The sequence below is a fragment of the Larimichthys crocea genome, chromosome XIII, assembly GCF_000972845.2.
Source record: "Larimichthys crocea isolate SSNF chromosome XIII, L_crocea_2.0, whole genome shotgun sequence".
Taxonomy (NCBI): Eukaryota; Metazoa; Chordata; class Actinopteri; family Sciaenidae; genus Larimichthys; species Larimichthys crocea.
In genome coordinates, this window is record NC_040023.1 from 28,282,270 (window position 1) to 28,307,366 (window position 25,097).

Sequence of the window (25,097 nt, forward strand, 5' to 3'; positions counted from 1 at the left end):
TTGAGTCATCCTAACGTCGCTCTTTGCCTCGGTTTGAGCAGGTCGAGGGGTTTCAGTGCTGAACTGAGGATATTCTGAGAACAGTGGGGTGTGTTTTCTGCTGGCGCCTCTACACGATGTTATTTTTAACTGAATGATGCGATGCATAGAGCAGTCCCGAGCTGAGCCCCGAGTGAGGACAGCTAATCTCTTTCTCTCTCTTGCCCTCCTCTCGTGTTCAAGTACAAAAAAGAAAAGCGAGTCAAAGGTCACAGTTCCTCAGGTTAACACCAGTGTGGGGAGGATCGCGGACTAGCCAACATCTCCCGCCCCCCCCTCCCTGACCCGCACTTATTATCAGATCGACCCGGTCAGCTGAGGTTCAATACATTCTCCTAAGTGATGGTAAACGTTTCCAGCCTGGACCTCCAGGTGAGGACGCGTGAGGATGACAGGGCTCTGGAGAACCTCTGGTGTTCCTTATTCATCTTGATTGGTAGATTTACTGTTGCTGCTTGTTTTTGTTGAAAGTTTTGTGTTTAAGATTTTTTTTTTCCTCTCTCCCGTCCACAATGTGCCTCTGTTGGTGGTAGTCGACTTTCTATAAAGATTTCTTGGTCAGTTTCTTGCCCTTCTTGAGGGACAGCTTGTTCTTGACGTATCCACGCTTCCTCTTGGCTGTCTGCACAGGAGAAAAGACCAAAAACGTAAAAATGTCAATATTAGGCATTGCATTGAGACCTTTCAGTAACCACTTCATGTAAAAATGTAAATCTAAATGAGTGTGGCTGAAAGAAGCACCACGTTAGACTGTGTCTGTCATTACAGAGCAGAACAATGGGAGAGATTTGTTTCATGACTGTTTGCTCGGAGTCACTCTCATCATGACTGCTAAGCTCCTCCACCTGGTTGGATACCATAAAACAAACACAGCCCACTCAGAACACTCTCCAGTCTGTGTGTCAGAGTCAGGGCAGACACCATGCAGTGGTTGGAGAGAGGCTCAGCTCACCTTTTTGGACGTGTACTTCTGCTTAGTGGTGTCGGTGCCTCGCAGCTTGTGCTCTACGCGGTCTCTGTTCTCCAGCTTTTTGACCTTATAAATCCGGACCAACCAGTGCTCTGAAGTGAAGGCTTCCTCCAAGTGCTTCAGCTTTATGTCCTTGTTGCCGATCTCAGCGTTGCGTGTTCGGTCAAAGCCCGGAGGCGTCCGGAAGTCCAACTTAACAGAAAATGAAGACAGGTAAAGTTTTTATGTCTTAATCGACAGACAGAGGTCTCTGTTGTCAATTATTGTTATTATCTCAGTGTAACACTGCAGAATTATGATTAATGATGACATACCTGCATCTCTCCAAAGCGGTAGTAGGACATTTTGTACATAAGGCAGTTGAGTAGGGTGGGGGAACCAGCTTTGTCCACTCTGAACTCTCCCTGCGGCGTGAAGTAGTCACTTTCCTGGATGGACAGGCAGACAGATGGAGGCAGAAACATGTCAACTCACACACACAATGATGAGCAATGATCACAGCTGTGCTGATATTCAGTACGACAGCACTCCTGTGATGTTGTATTAATATGACTTTCACTTTTCAGGCATTCCACCATCTCTGCAGTCAGCTCTGCTTCTGTTGGTGTGTGTGTGTGTGTGTGTGTGTCTTACCCTGATGTCCCTGGGGTGCTCCCCCTCTGCGATGCGCACCATCCAAAGGAACTTGTTGATGTCATCGCCTGAGTAGCCGATCACGCCTCCAAAGATGATCAGGACATAGTCGACGTCCAGCGACCTCATGATCTCATAAGCTGCCGTCTCATTGGATGACATGGCTTTACCCACCTGTTGGGACACAAAGACATGGTGGCTTAAACTCTTTTCCACTCCAGACAGTCCACCGAGTTTCAGGTGAGCAGTGGTGTTAGCTCTGTCTGGAAAGGGTCTTTCAAAGAGACACTTATGAGCTGCATTATGGGAAGTGTAGGCTCCAGTAATAAGCATTTAAATTGAGGACATCTTTGTCTTTGCTCCTTTTTTCTGTCTAATGAAAATGTCTTAAACTACCAGAGGGCTCTGTCACGATTAGAAGATCTCACTTACACCTGTTTGCAGCACAGAGATGATATTATGTCCACTTGGTGGTGCAATACACCAAGGCAACAAATCTACACTGAGTTCCACATAGTGGTGAGAAAAGGCTGTTAAACTGTGTAACCATGGAGAGTGGAGGCAAAGAAAAGGAGTACAAAGACACTGCAACAATAGCAGTCACTGATTTCCACAGGGATGTGTGCGGTTATATTTGAAGTGGAAGTTTCAAATAATCATGCATCAAAAGACGATGTGAAAGAGCGACGAGGTGTGGCGGCTCTCACCAGTGCTATGTGACTGTTGTTCCACGTGTTGTTGTCCACCAGCGTCGTTCTGTTCGCCATGCCTGCTATCTGGTAGCCGTAGTCCCACCAGGACATCACTCTGGCGTGCTCGTCCGTGTTCTGCCTCAGCCAATAGTAGGCCTCCCTGAAGTCGTCCAGGATGTTACGGGAGCTGGATGAGAAAGTTAAAGGTGGTATTAGGCCACGACACAAAAACATAATTGTCTTAATGAAAGTAATCAACCGGGGAAGCTTCACTGTGACATCTTTTGATTAAAACTTCACCCTGTTCACCCTCTTGAGTATCTGCTGATTCCAAACTGATCTGATGATTATTGTCATTATATTGATGAATCACACAGCTCTGCACTGTTTACTTGAGCTGCAGCAAGGATCTGTTCTTATTTGTAATATATCTGCTGGAAGAAAACAGAAGCTGCATTTGATGAGGGTCTATTATATATAGGGTATACTATGCTGCAGTGTTTGCTGTGATATCTGTGGAGAGGAGTGTCAGTGTGGATCTGCTGTGGCAGGAGGCTTTGAAAAGGATTTAGACAGCATGGTTATCTGCAGCAAGAGCAAAAGAGTTTACACCAGCAGCAGAACTTTAGAGTTCACTTTAACCTGAAAGATAACTGGGAGAAAAAAGAAAATGCAAAACCATCTTCCAGGTAGGAGAAGAGGCCTTTATGCATCTGTGACCACAGACCCAAAGACTTCTAATCCATCCAGGCTCACAGGGCGGAGAGACTGTTGCTGCTGTGGAAAGTAATTCCACTGAAAAGTGATGACAACACGGTCTGTGGATTAATGGGAACACTGTTTCTGGAAAGATGCTACTGGTGAAGATTTTAAATGTCATTTTTCCACCACTGTACGTAAAGCAAACACTCCATTGTATTAGAATGGAGGCAGAAATCTCAGAAGTGGATTTAGTAGATAACAAAAACTGGCTGCATACCACAAGAGGTAAAGTCTGGGTGAAATGACCCTCTGCAGAGCAGAGAACATGGTGTTTAACCAGCTTATGCTTGTTTGAATAATACAGAGCTGTAAACATGATCCATAACGTTAAGACGGTGACAGTTCTCACCCATCGTGGTTGTATGATGCCAGTACGACGCTGGGGCTGGAGTAGGCGTTGCTGGTGACCCATGTGCAGTGGACGGCGAACATCATCAGCAGCATCAACATCAGCATGGTGACTATGGACTTGATGTTGGGGCCCAGGCCCTCCTCGGCCTTCTCTTGTTCTGAAACGTGTTTACGCACCTTGCCAGCCTGAGGTGGGTGGGGGGGATATTTGTAAAGGTTACCGAAACTCTAACAAGACGAGACGCTGCAAAAATGAGCTGATAATGTACTGGAAGACTGTTAATTGTGCCCGGTGAGGATTCTCAGACAGACTATTAACTGCTGTAGCTGTTTTATGGTGGCTCTTCAGGAGACCTGTGATAGGTTGGTAATACATTATTCCCCCTGAATCAATTTGGAAGAAAAGCAGCAAAAGAATGGCAAAAACATTGGACAGCAGCGCTATCTGGTTTACCCAGAGGAAGGAGGAGAGAGTAATGAGGATACAGCTGCAGGTTTTTGTTCCATCACACACACCAAATAATAAAGAGTTTCTGGAATGGTGATATGTTGTGTGTTTATTTTAGTCATGTCCTTGTGTTGTGTGTGGTTAGATATTAGATGTGTCCTCGCCTAACACTGGCTAATAATCCAATAACTGCCTCTTGTATAAAATGCTTTTAGTATTAGTAGATTCAGATTTTATGTGATTTAGAAAAGAGCAAAGCTGAATATTAATGAGATAAACCAGGTGTATACTAAAGCGATGATGTCATTACTTAGAGCAGCATTTTTTGCCATTTGCGGTCAGTGGAACAACTTGTTCACATAGAGCAACTTTCAGCTTTTTGTTCTTGGAGCTGTGTTTCTGTTTCCTTGTTAACGCATATCCAACGTTTCATTTCTTTCTAGCTTTGTTATGGTCTGATCAGCTGGCTCGTGAGCTGCTAAATGTAAGTTGATAACTTTCAGATCTTTCACACTGAAATGTTCTGCTGCTGGAAACAAAGTCTGATAATAGCAGTGAGAGTGAACTGAAGCAGTAATGCTGAGACATTGAAACCAAAACAAGGAGATAAAAGATGCTAAAACGCTGCAGAGCTGAGGAAGAAGAGCAGCCCAGGGTGATACTTCTGAGGGTTTGTCACCACGTCACACACACATTCATCTGATGCACTGTTAATATGAAAATAGTGTGTGCAAGTCCAGCATCAAATAATATGTTTTGGTATCCAGACTACTGCATGAGTTATCATGTCATACATCATGCATGTAATGAATTATTCATGTCATTTTGGGGATGTAGCATGCAGTAATTCAAGTTTTTGAAGGAACCAACGAGCAATTAACTAGAAAATGAAGGCACTTTGTTTTGACAGATTTGGTCTGATTCATTCATTATTAATGACAAGCTGTGATAAAAAGGTGACGCGTCACACGTTCTGAAGCCCGCTAACCTTGTCATAGAGGTTTCCGGCGTTCTTCCTGTCGTCCTCGTCGCTGCTGTCCTCTGCAGGCGGGCTCTGCCTCTTCATGTCGTCTCCCAGGTAGTGTTCAAAGACACTGGAGAAGGCCACCGCCGACAGCATGCACACCACCGGAGTCAAGGTCAGCATCAAGCGCACCATAACGCCGGCGAAATACACAGCGCTGATGGCGTACAAGGCCACTGGTGTGAGGGAAGCAAAAGAGAAGGAGAGAGATGACCAGGATGTTAGGATTAAAGCTTCACAAGTTTGATTTCATTTGAGACTCTGCTCTGTTGTCTGATAGTGACCTAAAATTTATACATTCCTTTGCTCTGTTCAAATGCTCAGCGAGGATCTCACTCGCAGGTGAAAACAGGGTCAAAAGAGAAAATGTACCAGCAGAGAGAAAAGCATATAATCAAACACAAAGCCAAATGTGTTTGTCAGTATTAATGGAGCGTTTTAAGCTCAACTCAGATCAAAGGACTGCGGTGAAATGAGTAAGACAACAGATAGAGAGCAAAGTAAGAGACGACACAGAAAACACTGACTGACTGAGACAGAGTGGAGCCGAAAACGCAAGTAAACAAGAGAGCAGTAGAAAACCACAGGAGGAAGAGGAGGAGGAGGATACAGCCAAGGAGAGGCAGCACACGACTGGACTTTATGTTGGCAAACAGAGGCTGACCCTGATATTAATGGCCAGTCTTAGCTCTGTAGAGATCTTATTAGTGTATATGTGTCGTCTGATAAGTAACAAGAAGTTGCAGAACAGAAAAGCCTTCAGATTACAAAATGAAAAGCTTTTCTGTGGCTTAGATTGAAGTGACTCAACCAAAAGTATACTGGAAGATGAAGAATCAATGAAACCAAAGAGATGAATCGGTCAGTGATTCCTAAATTACCACAGACAGACAGATTTTTAAACCGACGGGTTCCAGTTATTGTTTATTTCAGATTAGCAACATGATAAAGTGCTGGACTGACTTATACATGTTTCTTTTAGAGTATTTTTTTTTAAAACTATATTTTAGATTTATTTTCTTTTGTGTAGATGCACATGATGCCATGATCGATCATCTTTTTTAGGTTTGTTTGCTGAGCTGTGATTCGTTTGTTTTTTAAAAGCTGCGCAAAAATATCAACCAAGCTAAATGTATGATTTTAAAAGTGTGATATTATCTCCCACATAAAGAATATACTGTACTTATAATCTAAGATGTTAAAAATAAAGTACAGTTTAATCAAGACATCAACATACAGTACATATATAGATTGTGTTTTCTTTTATTTCAACGTGTTAATTTGTGCTAGATATTAATTTATTATTAATTATTAAGTTTAGTGTCATTTACTGTTACTGATTTAAAAACAAAGCATGTGTGTGTGAACTAGAGCAGCATCAGTGAGTGACACTAAACTGACGATGTCAAAACAAAGAATGAGGCAGGGGGAGAATCAAAAAAGCAAATGAACAGAAAGACATCACTGCTGTGGACTAGATGGTGCTGGCAAACACATGAACAAATCCAGCTCTCTCTCGTCTGTCTCAGCAGTTATTATATGGCACAATGAGGCTCACACACTCACAGAGATTGGGGGGAGATTTTATATAATAATGTGCTTCAGTGTGTGAGCCTGTGTGCCCAGACTGATCTGTTGTATTTTATCACAGTCCATTAAATAAAATGTTGGGAGAAGAGCTTCTGTATAAACTCCACCACAAATACAACATAAGGATATCTATCTATTATAAATGCTGTAACACGTTGTGATACATATTAAATACAGTAGTGTGTGATGTGAGTTAGCTGTAGATTAAAATGTGATTTTCTGTCACATATAGGCAGGACATGTGAGCCATGTTGACGTATCAGTCAGGCTATATTATGTTTATGCATAATACTTATTTTGGGCAAAGAAGTATTAAAACAGTGAAAGGAGATTTTTTTTTCTGTTGTGTCACAACAGCTGAACATTTTATTAGACATGTTTAATTCAAAGAGCAGTTCATGAGAGATGAAGTAATGGTGCACAGTGCAGACTGTGAAGGTTCACACAGTCTAGAAGAGAGTGTCGACAGGTTCACAAGTTTAACTCCACGCTGTCTTTTTCCCATGTCTACTTTTATCACAGTGCAGTTTCATTTGATTGTGTGTGTGTGTGTGTGTCTGTGTGTGTGTGTGTGTGTGTCTGTGTGTGTGTGAGACATACACTGAACGGGTCTCACAAACTGTAACAAGACAAACAAACAGAGGAGCGCAGAGGAGCAGAGGGAGCCTGAGAGCTGGACTCCTTCACTGGTTGATGTTTTAGAGAATATGAATTCACACGCTCGCAGACAGCACATGTCACACATTAATATTTTGTCAGCGATACCATGAGAGTTCAGTCATCAGGAGAAGAAATGACAAACTGATGAAATATACTGACAAATAACAGTCCACGTAATGGAATATGCAGAATCAAATCATTAGCACTAATGAGTAATTCTCGGGCTCACACTGAACACGCCTCGCTGACAAACTGCTTGCTTTTGTGTTTCAGGAACTCTTCAGAAAACATCCAGCAAGTATTTTCACCACCAAAAAGGTCAAACTGTCTAGATTCCTGTTTATTTGACAGATACCAAGTGTGTACCAAATTTGATCTGACAGAACCACAGTTATTATTTTACCATGCTAATTACTCTCTCCTGTTTATGTACGAGTAGTCACACACAGCAGTGCTGTGGACATTTGGCAGGTTTGATTGCACTCATAATCATCAGGCTCTCTCTCTGACAAAATAGTGGGGGGGCGTGGGGGTGCAGGGTGGGGGTAATGGTTAGCAACCAGGTCATGGCAACATCTCAGCCTGTAGCATGTCGTGCCGGGATTTTAAAAAGAACATGAGGATTGCAAAAGTGAAGCAGGATGCTGACGTGGAGGCCGCTGGCAGGCTTATATTTACAGTCCACAGCCTGTGAATCAGACTAATGCTTGAGCTTATTTTTAAGATCACAACAGCTCACACACACACACACACACACACACACACACACACACACACACACACACACACACACACACACAGAGGACATGACATGAGGCTCTTTGGTTTTATATATAGTTTCAGCCATTCTCCTGTATCCTGTTGCTTCAGTCTCAATTTATAATCTTTAATCACCTGTCTGTGTCCATCCTGTAAGGAAGAGCAGAGGAGGCAGCTGAAAGCCCTGGAACAGTGAGTGGACCTTGAGTTGACATTTAACTGTCAGTGTTTGTGTAAAACTACACTTTGACCTTCCTCATGTTATCAATATCCAATATTAGAATGTCTGCTCTATATTATGCATTCTTTGTGTTAATGATAAAGAATTGTGACAAACATGTCACAGATAAATCTAGAAGCTGATGTTCATCAGTCCAGTGCCAGCGTTTCACTTGAGGGACAGCTTTCTAAAAGCCAGAATACTGCTGAGAGCTTCCTTCCTTGTTATTGTGGGCACTTTATTGATAGCGTGGGTGCTCTGAAGCTTGTTGTCCCCACTTTCACCACAACAACTCCATCAACACTCAAACAAATGCCGCCTCCATTATCAATCCTTCAAAGCTGGAACACGTTCTGATTGTGTTTTAAAGGAAAACTCGTCAGATTTGACGAGTTCCACGACCTCAGTCAACATTAAAAAAAAAAAAAAAAAAACTTGTTCCATGAAGGGCTCTTACCAAAGACACGTTCATCATTGATGTTCTTAATGCAGAACCAGAGGCCTGCTGGGAAAGTGCAGACGAGGATGTGGAGGTCAAAGAAGAAGGACACCCAGGTGGTGGGCTGGTGCTCAGATACTGATGCTATAATGGGAATGTGGATCTTAGCATAGCTGTGAACAACATGGAAGTCAAGGAGACACCACAGAAGAAGTATGGTTAGACAAAGGAAGAGAAAAAGGAAGTCTTTAAATTGATTATTAATGTCAAACAACCCTTTCCTTTCAGAATAAAAGCATAGTATTGCTAACTATTGCTAAGCTATGAGATGAGAGTGATGAGTTTGGTTGATGTCAGTTAATTTGGGTCCTTACTACTTTCACTGCACTGCAGCAAAATCTAACTTCCTTGAATACAAAAAACAAACAAAAAACATACTGCACACGATTTTAGACTCTTATAGCTGATGCTGCAGACTTGTGGTTCTCCCTAAGCCCAGATCTGGGAGCACTGTCTGTTTAGGATTTCATGTTGGGCCTGACGGGCTCACTGACTGTGAAGCTGCCGACATATTTTCATGGTCGAACAGTGACAGAGGCATAGGCTATGCTACCATGCTTTGTGTGCAAATGTGACATGTTGACTGAGAAATGAAAGAAAGGTGATCTACTTTTGTAACTTCTACGTGGGCACAAAAGAAAATCATTGCATCCTTGACCTCTCATTAACACATGCTCTGAGTCGGACTAAAGCTGAATATGTTAAAAGTTGGACTTCACGGTAAATCATGCAGCAGACGAGGTGGAAATAAATCTTTGATGAAACGTACTCTCACCCCGCCACCTTCTGTCTCGTGCAGTTGAACAGATTTATGGGTAAATGTGCTACTGTACATAATTTAAATCTAATTAATTATCAGCTCTGCGCTGAGGTGCTTTAAATCCAGAGCAAAAGTACAGCACATCAATTGTGACGACTTACCCGGTATCCCAGAGAGAGTAGAAGCGCCCACTCCATGGAGCGATGTACCCTGAAGGTGAAACACACACAGGACTCTGTTAGAATGTACTCACAAGTCCAGTTAAACAAACACATGTATGTACACACACAGCACTGTGGCATCCATTGATCATGTAATATCCCTGTTGTCAGTGCGTGTTGTCACGTGTTGAGGAGTGTTGCTGTGCGGCGCACATGATGAGTGGCTGTAATGAGCTCTGTGTGGCCCGCTGTCCACTCAGCTCAGCGGTGCAGTCATAAATGAGAACGCAGAGACTAATCACTGCCAGTAGACCGTCGGCAGGTGGTCCTATCACACGTGGATGATAAATGAGTGATGTCAGCGGAAGGCTGATTCTAATCATAAGCCGCTATCGCTTTACATGTAGCTGTAGATGAGAGGTTTCATTACGGCGCTCACACTCATCAAAGCAGTCAAAATGTCTTGTAATATTCTCCACATTATTACCAACGATATTACAGCTTCAGTATTATAGTTTTAATATAATAGCTGCAGGTCGTTTTAGATGAAACGTAAACAAAACACTGCACATCGTCTCATATTCTATAAAACCTCATCAAATCTACATCACCGTTTTAAAAGGGTGAGGCTGATTATTAAACCAACACCAACAATAAATGGATCCACTAACAAGTACTGTGTGGATGTCACAGCCTGATAGATCTTCTTCCACACTGGGTGGCTGGTTCCTTCATTACATAAACACACTGTTGGTCATATGGACTCAAATCCCACATGTACAGTCCTGCGGCTGTTAATACTAAAGCCGGGCCCATAGGTCGGTAGGTCGACATTGCTCTATCGCAGACATATCTCTATTGGTGTTCATCTTATGGGATGTGTGCCAATATGAAAATGTTTTTTTTTCAGTGTATAATGCAGAAAATATGCTTGTGGTAATATATTGGTGTCTCCATTACATCTATTTTCTGTAACCGCTTATCTTCATCAGCATCACATTGGGCTGGAGCCTATCCTAGCTGACTTAGGCCGGTTCTATTGGTGTCAGTGCAAAGTGAATCCAGCAGTGTCAACTGCGATTTACAAACTGAGGCAGCAGCTCTCTATATTAAAGTAAATATTAACGAATATTTAACTTTTTTAATAAAAGACAAAGTAATTTGTTTAGGGAAGCAGCCTTAGGGTTTTTTGTGGGCAAGTTTTTCCTCACTCGAACCGAGGGTCAGAGGGTGTCACTCCCCGTACAGATTGTAAAGCCCTCCGAGGCAAATGTACTTTGTGACTTTGGGCTATACAAATAAAATTGGATTCGATTTGACATTTATCTATCAGTAATAAAAGTAATCATTGCAGCTCTACTTCATGTCATTCTATGAACTGAAGGTATGAAGAAAGCAAGAATAATGTGTATGCTGCAGGCAATATGCAGTGTTGTGCAGCATTTACATCACACCAGTGTCAGGACTGCAGTTTTAGCCACAACATGTCAAATGCAGCACGGCATATATTAAAAGCAGCTCACTGCAGTTTAGAACAGAGATTCTGACAGCAGCCATGTGAGAATTCAGAGTGTGGAGCTGCTCTAACTGCAGAGTAAAATGTCTGATCTGCCAAAAATGAATCTGACTGTCCGACAGGCCGATCGTTAATCGTTCAGGTAATTAATCAGCACTGTGACCCTCATAAAACTGCATGTCAAACGACAACCAATCTGGCAGAAATTCAGCCCAATTCTAAAATGGTCCAGGGTGATCAATCCAGAGCTAAAACTGGTCTTAATCCATACAGCGTCAGCCCGGCTTTGTGCAGTGCATTTTACTGAGTTTATTTATTGGGTTTGTTCGTCTCTGTCGAACCATCACGGCTCGTGCTATCAGGATGATTGAGAACATTTCAACACCTGTCTAAAATAAGCTTCATCATCAATCGTGCAATCAGAACTGTTCCTCAGTCACTTATTCTCCCCACAGCACTGATTTTTCAAAACAGCTCTGCACTGTGTAACCCAACCTCGGTTCCTAATAACCATCATGACTCTTGCACGGAAAATCAAAGCCCTCAGTCCAAGTCTGAGCCACCATTCTTTAAAGAAGTACTCCTGGGAAATATGCAAAATACTGAATGAATGTGGATACCCGGAGCAGTCTGGTTTCATCAAGTACAACCAGACAGTCAATAAAAAAGTATAAAGATCTGACATAAAACACTTTTACAGAAGAAAGCTGTTATGTACACAGTCTTGTATTGATGTCCCTTTCCTCCTTCAGTCATTATGTTTGCACAGCAAATTTTCCAACATGGATGAATGAAATTTAAATGTTTTTATAGATATAAATAACGTATGGAAAGCTATTCATTCGGCCGAGCTTCTGAAAGATGCGAGATGTGAACCAACCTGTGTATGTCAGATAGATGACGGAGAGAAAAACCACTCCAGCAGCTACAGAGACTCCCAGGAAGAACAGGGTCTGGAACTCCTGCCTGGTCAGTCTGTCCTTCAGGTACTGCAGGAAGGCGTAGACCTGAAGCAGCACAAACACACCTGCAGAGACACGGCACACATCAGATATGAAATATACTCCTTGTTCCAGAAGTAAATATAGTAGAACATTGTTGACAAAAAGAATGGGAGGAGAAAAACACGTTTTTAAAATGTTACAGAGAAAAGACCATTTATGGTTTTCTGTTTGTCCTTAATTACATGTCCAGTGTTCAGTGAATCACTTATTGACACACAGTTATGTTACTTATATATGAACCAATTAAAGGCATCACATCTACAGTGTTTAAGTACTGAGCGTGTCTGAATGCTTTCAGGCGTCTCTGCAGGTCAAACCTGACTCCTCCACTCTACTCTCATTGTCCTCCAGATACACTGGCACAGCCAAGCTGCTGTGGGCACTGACATTATGAGAATAGTCTCAGGTGAATGGTCCAAGATTAACTCATCATCATTACAGCCCCTGGTTTGAGGGCTCATACACAGATTGCATTTAAGATGAATTTGGTAGCAGATATGCATATGGTACCCAATGGAAATTTAAAAAATGATACACTGAGAGTTTTAAGGGTAAGTTCTACTCATATGTATGTAAAAAATGATGCTTCTAATGTACATATGGAGATGTGAGCACTGTGTAAAGACAGACAAATGAGCATGTGTGCTAAAAATAATGTTGTGCTGAAGGTTTCATCCATAGCTCTGCAGTAAACTATATTAAGGGACATTTTATTGGCTTCCAATGCCAGTTTCCACTTTCCATGACAGGTAATTGCATACTGACCTGCTGCGGCCATGTGTTCACTGGTCCTGATTGGCTGAAAGCCAACAAAAGGAATCTGCATGGACAGGACCAGGCCGATGATGTAGAAGGTACTGTAGGCTGGAGGGAGAAACAAACCAGTTAAAGAGAAGCCACTACTTTGTGAGCACAGAAAGAAAACCCATCTTCAAGGATACGTCTGGTGATGTTCAATATTTTTCCAATTGTTGACATGCCATGAAAAGACTAAAAACCAAGTACTGTGTGTGTCAAAGGCTGATAGATCTTCTTTTCTGTGCCACAGAGCTCTATTGTTGTCCAGAAACTATTGGAAACACATCAGTGAGCCGCACTGTTGCACTGGGTGACATGTCTCATCATTATGATGAATTGTTAGTTTAACTCAATCCCACATACAATCTGTATGCTGCTGCTGTAGAGCTCCGAATGTGCAGCTGAAAATAGTCTCCAACACATATTTCTGTTTGAGTGACTACAAAAACTAGAAAAACAAACTACAGTGCCCATCTGTTTTAGGCTGGATTCAGACAGGATCCGGCACTGCTGCGGTTTTTCCATTCGTTTGAGTGTGGGTTGTGCGTTTTGGCCGCTTTTTGGTTTGTGTGGGCTGCAGTGGTGTCCAGCAAAAAACAGTGACCTGCAGCAGAGAAGTTGAGCAAGATTTAACTTTTGGAAAAACACAGAAAGGCTAAAAGGCTGTTGTGTTGTAACTTTGTGAAGCAGCTGGACTTGTGAGATCACGCCAGAATGCATCATACCAGACTGTGTGCTAGTGGCCGCCAATCAGAGTCTTGGAACGGTCAAACCGTTCCAAGACTCTGATACTCTACCTGTTGTGTTCTGGCCTTGTTAATTTCATGTATCCAGCTTCTAAATCAGAGTCTGGCTTGCTATTTATGCTGCAAAATAGTGACATGAACAAGTTTAATTTGATTTGTGTCCAATGGTGTGAGAGACCCACAGACAGCGGGTAAGAGTGAGGGAGCGCTGGCCTCAATAAAGCCGGTTACTATTCTAAATATAAAAAGTTGTTTCACAGCACACACTCCCAGCAGCCCACCATCACCATCCCACCCCCTCACACACCGCTGCACATCCCTGCAGTGATTTGCCGTAGCGCCTGATCCAGTCTGAATATACCATTAGGACATTATTTCACATAAATCTATATTTGTAACCTATTTTTAAGTAGTCATTTGAAGTAATATACATTGATGTTTGTTCAATTTCTGAGTTATTTGATGTTATAAAAAGAAGAATTCATGTCGTGATTGACATCCCTGTTTAACTACATGGGATTTGGGTAAATTTTATATTAACATAACAAACATAATATTTGAAATTTGATACATTCTACTTAAAATTGAATAAGAAAGAGGAAGCACATACAAACGCTCCCCTCACTCAGCGTCTCTTTCCGACTCTTTGCGAATACAACCTCACAAAGTCCTTGACGCGTTCCACCACAACAAAAACGACTTTTTAGCCTAAATCATGACTGACAGCCTAAGAACGATTAAGCTTCAGAGTTCAAACGATTTACACACTCGGGAGTCAGCAGCACAACCAGACAACAGGCTGGCTGTGAAAATTCCAACTAAACCTGAAAAACTGTTTCAAACAAGCCCTCAGGGGTCAGGAACACTGAAACAAAGCTTCAACAACAAAAGCCCCCTAACAGTCTCTGCTGGTTTAATGCTGCCATGGCACAGCCTGTGACACGAAAGAGTCCATTCTCTTCAACAAGCTGCAGAGTCTTATTAGATACTAAAGACACAAGCTGAGAAATGTAGACGTACAGAGACCGTACATCAGGCTGGATATCTTTTAATTAACACGATCAGTTCACTGCCTGACCGTGTGTGTCTAAACTTGTTTCATGATAACAACAGGAATTATGAGTGATAGGTGATTACAGCTCTTTTAGGTGTCTAAACAGCCTGGTGTCTAACTCTAACTGGCAGTTTATTAAAGAGGGTGGAGGGGGTATACGCCAATTTGTGTCTGGGCATAGAATCAAACCTCGACTCTCTCCACAGCTCCATTCTTCACAAGTAGACTTGATGATTATTGGTGCTACAACAGAAGAAGTGTCTTGCTGTTCTGTTGGAGCAACACTTTTCGAACCAGCCCATGAACCAAGTTGCCAATCTGGAGACGCCTGGAGCGAATTAGGTAATCAAATACAATTAGCCCTACAATAAAACAAACTTTGTGAATCTCACAGTATTCAGCTTTTGTTGACATTGTGTTAGATACATTTTGATTTAACTCTGTAATCACTACTGGTACTGACAGGACATCAACTGAAATCTGAAGACAGGGTTTAATGAAAGGCTGTTGTGTTGTAACTTTGTGAGGCAGCTGTATGCATCATGCCAGACCTCTAACTGTGCGCTTGTATCCGGACCACAGGTTCAGCCCAATACGGCCACTACGGCAACTATTTGTAGTTGAAGAGAGGAGCAAAGAAAGATACTTTTGATGGAAAAATCTGTTTTTTCTCTTCATTGATCTGACATTGATCCGGCTCCTCCCATGATAAATGTTGAATGTGCCTGTCTTTGTTTTCTGTTGGCCAATTTAACCTATAACATATCATGTTTTAGAAGCTCTTCATGAATTCTAGATATTTCTTTCTACTCAGTCTATCCATTGATCTTCTTAGATATCATCACACCTTTTATCTCAACTTTGTGTTGTAATCAGAACAACAATGCTGTATGTGTTTAAGAAGGTCAGCTGTATATTCATCCCGTTTTAGCTTGTTAGAGTAATTATGGGCAGCGCCTTTGACTGCGAGTTCCTACAGCAGCAGAGAGACACGAAGAAGCAGCTGGAAGTAAGGAGGCTGGAGTTAAGACAGTTAATTAAATGAAGGTTAAATGAATAACTCAGTATGCTGTGTTTCTATAATTTTCTTTCACAAAATTGTCATGATTCAGGATCCATCTCCATGACAACTGTGCAAAAGAATCTGAGCAGAAATCTCTGTAAAAGGCTAGTAAGAGTTAATAATATTTTGTCAAACGTTCAGGAACAAGTGTGTGTATGTGTGTGTGTGTATGTGTGTGTATGTGTGTGTATATGTGTGTGTGTGTGTGTGTGTGTGTGTGTGTGTGTGTGTGTGTGTGTAATCAAGTGGAAATAAACTACAGTGTTTGTGTTCAGTGTAATAGAGGAGCATGTCACGCGGTGCAACAGTGCAACACTGATGTGTTTTTAATTAGTTTTGGACAACATTAGAGCTTGGTGGCACAACACAGTGAAGACTTATATTTCACCTTTCATTTGATTGTGCAGCACAGCCTGTTGTTATTCTATCCGTTTGGATTTAAATGGACTTTCTGATCATAAAGCACTGCCTGTGGTGGCCCAAAGCGGCTGCTTTTTATTCTCTTTCTGGCCACTGCACTTTGATTTGTTGGTCAAAAAGTGGAAGCTGTCATAAATTTTTGTGTATTATGTGGTCATTTCTGCAATTTAAGCAGCTACCTAAAAAGATGTCTGCGTTTTCTGTTGGAACTCAAAAATGATGATATGTGGTGCCATAGCTTTCCAAAAACCTCTCATCAAATCGAATCTAATCATTTAGTACTGTTACTAGATGCCAAGCAGTGTGGTTCTATAATGGATGAGTTGCCCCGTTCCGAGTATCCCAGCAGGCTGCACGTGGCACCTGCTCTCTAAACGCTAAAGTTAAAGTTTTCCAACCTGCCGCAGAGGAGATGCTGCTCATGAGATAATGAAATTCCTATTGGATTTCATAACGCTACTTCTGCTTTATTAGACAGGGAAGATGGAGCAGGAGGGGGCTGGTGTGTGACGGTAGGTCACAGTCCGGACTCCGAATCACAGTACAGGGTATGCATCACAGGACACAGTGAGCGATTACAACTTTGAACTAACTCAATTACTGTGTGGCTGCAGGCAAAACGTACAGAGCTGGTCCTCAGAAACAGAGAGAGACACAGGAAGTGAGGGGGTGAAGGAGGTTTGAGATCAAGGGAGGAGGACGGGAAAAGTCAGCCTGATCCTAAATTATTCATTTTGCCAATAATCCTATAGGAGGATGGAGAATCCACCAGTCACCCCATCTCACCTCTCAGCTTCCCTCTCTGTGCTTGTTCAAAGTCCTAGCCGTCGTCAGGCTGGTTTCTCTTTGATTCCACACAGCACAGCTTTCTTGTCCGGTTTAACTCACCCAGTTGTGCACTTTTTAAGTCTTGATATGTTATTATCTTCACAGGATTATGAACTGGTATCATATGTACGGGGTGCTGATTTGGCTCTGAAACAATGGTATGGTGTTGCGGCATCAGTGGGGAGCTGTGAGCCCGGGGTCAGGACTTGATTCATGAAGAGCGAGGCAAATTCGGAGGGTGCGACGAGGCAAGCTCTTTGAAGGGAATGCAGCTTTCATCTTTCTTTTCCCTTCTCGTTTTTTTTCCCCGGCTGCATTTCCACATTTCCATTTCTCAGTTCTATCTCGTACCCCACTCTGTGGGGGGGGTTTGTGTAAACCTGATATCTGTCTAATTACAGACACAACATCAGATGCTAGTAGATGATATTAATTAATTAATTAATTATTGTAACAGTGTTTGTATGGAGCAGATATGACCAAAAAATAATCAATGAGGCTAGCTCCAAGTCTTTTCAAACGTGTGCGCACGTGTGTGTGTGTGTGTGTGTGTGTGTGTGTGGGTGTGTGTGTGTGGGGCTGCTGACTGTACAGTTACCCATTTTGTTTATCCTTAATGTAATATACTGAATGCCAAATGAACATAACTGTAACCCCCTCAAGTCATCTGTTTTTGTCCTTGAATTAATGTGAATATAAATAAAAGTGTGTGTGTGTGTCTCACCTATGTAGACTCTCCTGCTGAAGCGCTGCATGAGGAGCAGGACAAATACGTGAAGAGGAATGAGGTTGATGATGAACACATAGCCGCCCCAGGCTGAAACCTGTGAAACAAACACACGCGGTGGATTTAATGAGAGTTTTCTCATTAATATAGACCTTTAGCAGTAATAGTCATTAATGGAGGGGTGAAACTATGTGGATTATGCATGCACACATGCCCACCTGTGCTTTCAACTGCAGTATTGTAACCAGCCCACGAGTTCCTGCAGGCTGAGAACTAAAGTGTGCCTGTGTTTTCTGTCTTATACGCAACACACACACGAGTAGCAATAAGAGGGAGGAAGTAAAGCTACGGCGGCCCACCTGAGAGCTGTGAAATAATTATGAGCTGCAACATTAAAACTGCCATTCAGATTCTGATTTCGGTACCAAAATCCTCACTCACTCACGCACACGCTCACACACACTCAGTCACACAGGTCTAGTTCAGAACAACAGAGAGCAATACACACACACGTGCCTCCTTTCAAGCTTATAGTCTCTTAAGTGTCCTGTAACTCAGGCAACCCGCAGACAAGACGTCACAAAGACCTTCAGATGATTCATCACAGATTCATCACAGGGTGTGTGATTGACAGATGGGCGAGGGAACAGGTTCTCCTAAAAGATCTGTTTATGTCTAATGAAAATGTCTCTGGGTGATGGGAGGCAAAGTGTGTGAGTGTGAGTGTGAGTGTTCTCACCATGTAGAAATAGGAGAGGCAGCATCCGATGGCCCAGAAGACTGATCCCGTCTTCACAGACTTCACCTGTGGTTTATAAAGGAGAGCATTAGCCAACAGTGTGTCAGATCTACATCCCCCTCTGTTCACCGTTTCTTGCTCGGTTGCTGCTTACCCAACACGACCGCCTGAATTATTCATCACATTCCCCCCTCCCTCTTTAATGACCGGCACGGAGCAGAGCGCCGTGTTCTACACGTCTTTACCTTCTGGGGCGGCACGCATGAGAGCTGCTAACGAGGGCTTAACAAGGCTAACGAGACCTGACTCAACAAAGGCATGGTTGGGAGGCTCCGCTTTCGGCTTAAAAGGTGAGATTGGATAAATGAAGGTTTTGAGCCAATGAGATGTGGTGGACGGAAGAAGGCAAGGGATGGAATTAAGATGAGGGGAGAGAGAGACTATGAGAGAGAAAATTCACCGGCTTTTATAAAGGTTCTCAAACATATCTAGTAAGTGTGTTTACATGTGTGTGATTTATTTAGGATCTGTTTAAAATCTGAGTATAGAAACAACAATCAGTTTTAGACCAGGATGTGCAGCTCCCCATCTATCTGCACCACCAATTAACAAGACTTCAAAGCTTCATAACTGGGATAGTGGATTCCTTCCTTAAGTCTCAGCGGTATGCATGAAATGTCATACTTGATCATGTTCACCGAAAAAAATATTTTCCCATGTAGCCACATGGACAAACCACAGAGGACTGGTGTGAGGAAGCCGGTAGAGCTTCATGTGTACCATGGATGACATTGGAGACTAATGGACAGTACTGCGGTCATGTGATGCCTACCGGCATTCCCCACAATATCCTGTGTTAGACACGGCTCTACTCTGACTGGCTGACAGACTCAACCCAAGGGATCATGTGACTGACAGTGAATGACAACATGTTGAATATGGACAAATGATCTCAGAAGATTCAGCTCCGACTATAGACTTTTCTATAGTCTATATATAGTGTATCCTGCTTAGATTCTGGACCTTTATTTCACACAGCAGACACGACTCTTGAGGAGCAGCAGCTTTTATTCACTGACAAACCAACTTCCTTAGTGGGTCACACTCTCATTGACTTTCTGGATAACTGCAGGGATGTTTTTTTTTTCCCACCACAGCCGCCTTTGTTTAAATCAAACATATTGGTATCCTGTAATGAGGAAACACAAACTTCAATGAACACTTTACAGCATCACATGAATGAATGTGGAGTGCAATTAGGGGCACTTCTTCCTAACATTATCTGGCTCTATATAAAGCCTTCAATGCATGTCTAATACATCAGCACTGTACATCAGCATTAATTGACCAGCTAGTCACTAGCTGACTCATTTGGTGCTGGTGGGCAGTGCGCAGTGGATTTATCAGAGCTCATGTGCAGTCAAGCCTCTGTGCTTGTGCTTGTTGACGTTGTCTCTGAAACTCTACGCCGTCTCCCAGATTTGTTCAGCTTGTTGAAAATGGATTCCCAGTTTGGAAATGTTGTATGCAGGAGTAGGAAAGAACACTCAGAGACGTAGATGGTGACAGAAAAGTTTCCAAAAAATTGGAAACTAGTGTCGATGAGATGAACGCAGCTATACCGGCTGCTGATTTCTTAAATCGGTTCTGTGACTGTGGCAAAATAACTTTGGAGGGACAGAAGCGTCACTTGCTACTAATTAGTCAGGGCAAAAGTAAACCCTCCCAAGCAGAACACTGCAATCATGGACACAATGTGAGGCTCAATAATGGAAAAAAAGCAAAATGTCGTTTCAGTGTGATTATCAGGCTGGGACAGTCGTCATTTTCTGTGGGATCGTCACTACGAGCTAAACCTTTCACATTACACCATTACACAGTCATCTCATTTGTCATTAATATAAAAATATAGATTTTCGCAGCTTTAAGTCATTACTGGAAAAAGACATGAGTTTTATATTACTGCCCGACTAACTTCGAACAAAGAGCAGCCGGCTGAAGCAGAAAGGAGAGCTGTTATAAATAACTTCAGAATGGAGGGTCAGGACAATGGGAGGACTGATAAAGTATGCATAGGCGTACCCAGAGGTAGTAGGTGAACTGCAGGGCAAAGATGGCGATGCCTTCGTTGTCAAAGGAGCCGGCAACGGAGCGGGATATGTAGCCGGGGACGATGGCGATGAAGCAGGCCGCGAGCAGCCCGGCGCCCTGATTCCACAGCTCCCTTGTCAGCAGGAAGGTGGAGATGGAGGTCAGGCCGCTGAACACCGGAGCCAGGAACACACACACATCTCGGATGTGGACGGTGATGTGCAGCAGGTTGAGCACATAGTGGATGAGGCCCGCTGTGACCATCAGACCTGGGTACACCTGGAGGAGGAAGAGGTGGAAACGGAGAGGAAGACAAAGGCGGGAATGATTCAGTTTTTCTGAAGAGCTTAACGTCTTTAATAAAGTCTGAATAGACAAAGATGTCTAGCTCCCATGTTGATTTGATGAGAAGATGCAGATTTTAAAGGCAGCAAGACCTCCTTGCAACTGAAAATGCTGCGTCATACATCATTTCACTGCTGCAGCTGCAAAATGACATCATTTACAGTTTGAATGTCAGTGTGGACTGGTGCTGCTGGACAGAAATGTGCTTTAGGCTGCACCATTACCTTGAACACCAAAGCTCTAATGAAAGGAACTGTGACTGACGTTCCGCCACACAAAACACTAACATTATCTGAGTTTCTTTGTATTGAGGAAGCAGAGGGAAGCATGGCAAAGCCTACAGGAAGTGCAGTGGAAAGGGAAACTGCAGTTTGGTCGTCAACATTTCTTCAGAATGAAAAATGATCTGTAATCTTTACATAATGATTGCAAAGATCTTTAATACAACAGAATCGTACCATACAGATAGATCAACCACGGAATATAAATACACAGAGGAGATGAGTTGGGAGTATAATGATGTGTTATAGTTGACCTCTGTCTTTCTGTTCTTTAGCTGTAATGAAGACAGACCTACTGCTCTGGCTACACCTCATATTAACGTATGACTTGGGTCCAATCTCGAGTGGACCGTTCTCTTGGTACGTGCATTCGAATACGTCTCCACGTGCATCTCGAGGGGCCACTTGTGATTGGATCTCGCTTCCCCGCTCTTTATGCAAATAAACGTGTACATCAATATGTTTTGTTTGACAGGAAGTGGCAGTACACATGCCGTTTATATTCTGCTTTGAATTAAAAGAGGAAGTCTGGTATAAATCATCTAGTTGTACTGACTCTTCACCCAAATGGAAATCAGGCAGGCTCTTTGGAGGTTTCACACATGCATGCAAACAAGCATGTACTTCTGCTTATTTGGAGGACATTTGCTTAGGACACGTTAGCAGCTCAGAACACCTCTGATCAGATCTCATCCTCAACGAAACAGGCCCTATGTGTTGTATGAGTGCTAACTTCCTGCATCCCTAGTGTGTGCGTGAGAGAGAGAGAGAGAGAGAGAGAGAGAGAGAGAGAGTTTAAGAGGACGATTGAAGATTCATCACAGTAATGTGTCTCTTGAGGAATGGGGACAAAGAAAGGATGGAGCCAAGACAGAATGTACAACCACGAGCACAATGCTTCCCCAAACTCCCAAGACACACACTCACCGTGCCCCCTACTATCCTTCCCAGAGGATACCAGGCTCTTTCGTCAAACCAGTTGAGGAACTCATAGAAGCCATTGGTGGTGAGATGGTGAGTCGACCTGTAGTTGAACCTGCAACACAGAGACGGAGACAGGGAGGGATGTCAGTCAGTGTACCGCCATGAGCAAAACATCGGCTACAGAGGACATCAGTGTCTCATTTAAGTGAGTGATTAAACGCAGGCCTGGCGTACATTTTTAGGCATTTGTTAATCATGGTTTTTAACAAAACTGACTTAACAGGTAGGCTGACCTGTTGTGTTTTGGACTTACTGTGCAAGCAGCAGTGAAAAGTATGTAACAGTATAAACGCTGTTTACTGACGACAAGCTGTGAACATCAACCAAGCTTCAACTTAGAGAATTGAAAAGTTGCACAAGTGAAAAGATACAAAGAAACTTCAAAGTGTCAGCTATGAGCGCATGGGGAAGTTGTGACTGTGTCACAACAAAGTCACAGCTTGGAGGAGATTTCAAAGTTGCAATTCCACAGAGGTGAACTGAGGAAATATCAATAGGAAAAAAAAAAAAACACAACTCCTCTCACCCCCTGCATGACCTGGTTTCCTGGTTCAAGCACCAAGATCACAAATACATTGACTGTACATCTTTTAATTTAATCAGTTCAGGATCCAGCATGAACGTCACTCATTCACACCACAATGACAAACGCAGAGGAGACAAAAGCTTTCGTTGACATTCTCTCAGACAGATGTGAGGAAATGAAGAGCGAAAATCTGCAGGAGGAAACTCAAGTGGCTCCTTCAGTCCTTTCTTCCTGACACGGCACCTTCGCATTCTTCTTCAGCCTTCTCTCGCTCTTCCATTTCTCAAGTTGTGTACAGCCGCCAAGGCTTTATAAAAGGAACAATTCAACTACAGCCTTGTCTATAATTAATCAGGCCTGGTGGATGGAGCGCTGCTATTGTGCAAATCCTGCATCTAGCCCCAAGCCTTCAGACAGACACTGCACTGACACGCAGCAGTTAGTCTGCATGTCCCCTGAGCTTTTCCAAGAGTATTAAAGTGCTCAATAGAAGCGTCCCTCCATGAAAAACACGGGCTTGATGGAGGGATTGCAGCACATGGCTCGCTCAGCCCCCTTAGGAGTGAGCGCTAGATTGAGGGTAAGTGCGCCGAGGTTTGTGCTCACTCTGGAGGCTCAGTCATTTGACTGAAAAAAAGAGAACGAAGAAGGGGAGAACGAAAGTGCCCACACACACACACACACACACACACACACACACACGGAGTATCCACTGGGTACTCTGATTATAGTGTGTTTTGACAGAAAGCTTATCTTTTCCCCCTCTTACACAGTTGCAGGAAAGCCAGCAGTTTCCTAAAGCGTTCAGCCAGCGGACAGAAGAAACACTTGACTCTCTGGATGATGGGCTTGTGAAACCTTTTCCAGCCTGGGTGTCAGAAGAAACACAATTCTGTCTCACCCGTGAGATCTGGGGATCATTAAAACATAAGAAAGCTCTTTTCATGTGCAGAAACAGACTAACTAGCCTTTTTCGAGCCAAAAAAAAAACCCAACAACAAATATATAAATATACACAAATACTGTCTGTCTGTCCAACTTGTCTTCTCGTCTTCTCTGAAACTCCAGCCAGTAAAATAGCAGGAGAGGTTAGTGAATGTCAAGATCTTTCCACAATTGTGCTGGACAGTTTCCAGTCAAAGTCCAAACAACAAGGACTGATTATCAGTGTTTAGATAACGGAGCACTGATGAGATTCAGCTCATATGTTTTTTCTTTAGCATTGCAGATCAGAAAATGTTATCACCAACAAGCTAAATGCAAATACAAGGTCCTAAAACAGTGACTCCACTGCCTGATGCAGGCATACAAAGAGGCATCAGACTCCTGGTCTGGTGTGCACGGTCCTTGAAAGAGCCTGTTTGTGGAACCACTGGATCAGATTCTAATGATATAAATCAGTGTAGTAGATCAGTTGGTCCTGAAATGTCTGATCAAAGCAAACCTATGGGATATGAAATCAGGTGAGCAGTTTGGACTTTATTATATATACACTCACTCAGGGACTGCAGATAGTGTCCCCCTTGTGTCAGGCACATTCCAATGCCTGTAATATAAACTAATAAAACAAACACAACATGTACAGTGCCGCTATTAGCTTGCTGCATTACTCACTCTTAGTTAATAGCTTTAGTGTGCAGAGTGGAGTATATTTAGAGAGCCATTTGTTAGAATCCACTGAGACAAAAACTGTGTTTTCTTCACACTTTTTCACTGAACATATTTGCTGACAAGGCAATATGCGTGAGAGATTTTTGTACAAAATCCAGCATCAGATCCAGCACATCCATTAACGGCAGCTTTCCGGGTTAAAAATGAATATGTCAGGGAAGCAGGGCACTGCAGGAAAAACATTGTAAGTCGATTGTGACTGGGTGAATAAATGTTTGCTGGATCACTTAGAGTGTGTAAATAATCCAGACACACAGCTTTATCGCAGCGAGGTGAATCCACTTCACCACACGTCCTATGTGGGCTCGTTGCAACGCCTTCTCTGGCCTCCAGGGGGTCAACACTAAAGCAGCGGAGGAAAATAAAAATGCAAAAAAAATTAAAAATTAAAAAAAATCATTTCATAAAATGATTCAGTTTGTAACATCTGAGCTGAACTTCGTGCATACAGCGAGCAAACAAAGTTTGTTCCGTCGACACGTGCATGCAGAACGTCCTCTGGGCCAGGACGTCATTTAATTTAACAGTGACTGTGGTGTCCCCTCTGGTGATTCAGCCTTTGATTTGAAAGTGCTGCAGTGCAGTAGTGAGGTTGTGGGTGGAAGTGATTATCGGTGAGGTTTCAAATAATACAAAAAGGTAGGGCTGCACGATATGGCCTGTAACCAATATCTCGATATTTTTAAGCTATATCACGATACACGATATATATCTCGATATTTTTGTTGTTGTTGTT

The 25,097-nt window shown here is 42.8% G+C and overlaps 1 protein-coding gene across 1 annotated transcript in view; it reads right to left on the bottom strand.

The window, feature by feature from the left end:
- Positions 1-411: 411 nt before the first annotated feature.
- LOC104932568 (dolichyl-diphosphooligosaccharide--protein glycosyltransferase subunit STT3B) overlaps positions 412-25,097 on the bottom strand; it is a 55,848-nt gene continuing 31,162 nt past the window's right edge. Inside the window, exons 2-16 of the mRNA XM_010747831.3 lie at positions 22,108-22,216; positions 20,546-20,833; positions 18,464-18,529; positions 17,722-17,821; positions 12,854-12,952; positions 11,965-12,111; positions 9,569-9,617; positions 8,606-8,760; positions 4,884-5,095; positions 3,446-3,633; positions 2,350-2,521; positions 1,643-1,816; positions 1,324-1,437; positions 992-1,201; positions 412-661 (exon numbers count right to left, since the gene is read on the bottom strand). Coding sequence (XP_010746133.1) covers positions 581-661; positions 992-1,201; positions 1,324-1,437; positions 1,643-1,816; positions 2,350-2,521; positions 3,446-3,633; positions 4,884-5,095; positions 8,606-8,760; positions 9,569-9,617; positions 11,965-12,111; positions 12,854-12,952; positions 17,722-17,821; positions 18,464-18,529; positions 20,546-20,833; positions 22,108-22,216 — 2,164 coding nt within the window. The 3' untranslated portion in view covers positions 412-580. The remainder of the gene's footprint in view (positions 662-991; positions 1,202-1,323; positions 1,438-1,642; positions 1,817-2,349; positions 2,522-3,445; positions 3,634-4,883; positions 5,096-8,605; positions 8,761-9,568; positions 9,618-11,964; positions 12,112-12,853; positions 12,953-17,721; positions 17,822-18,463; positions 18,530-20,545; positions 20,834-22,107; positions 22,217-25,097) is intronic.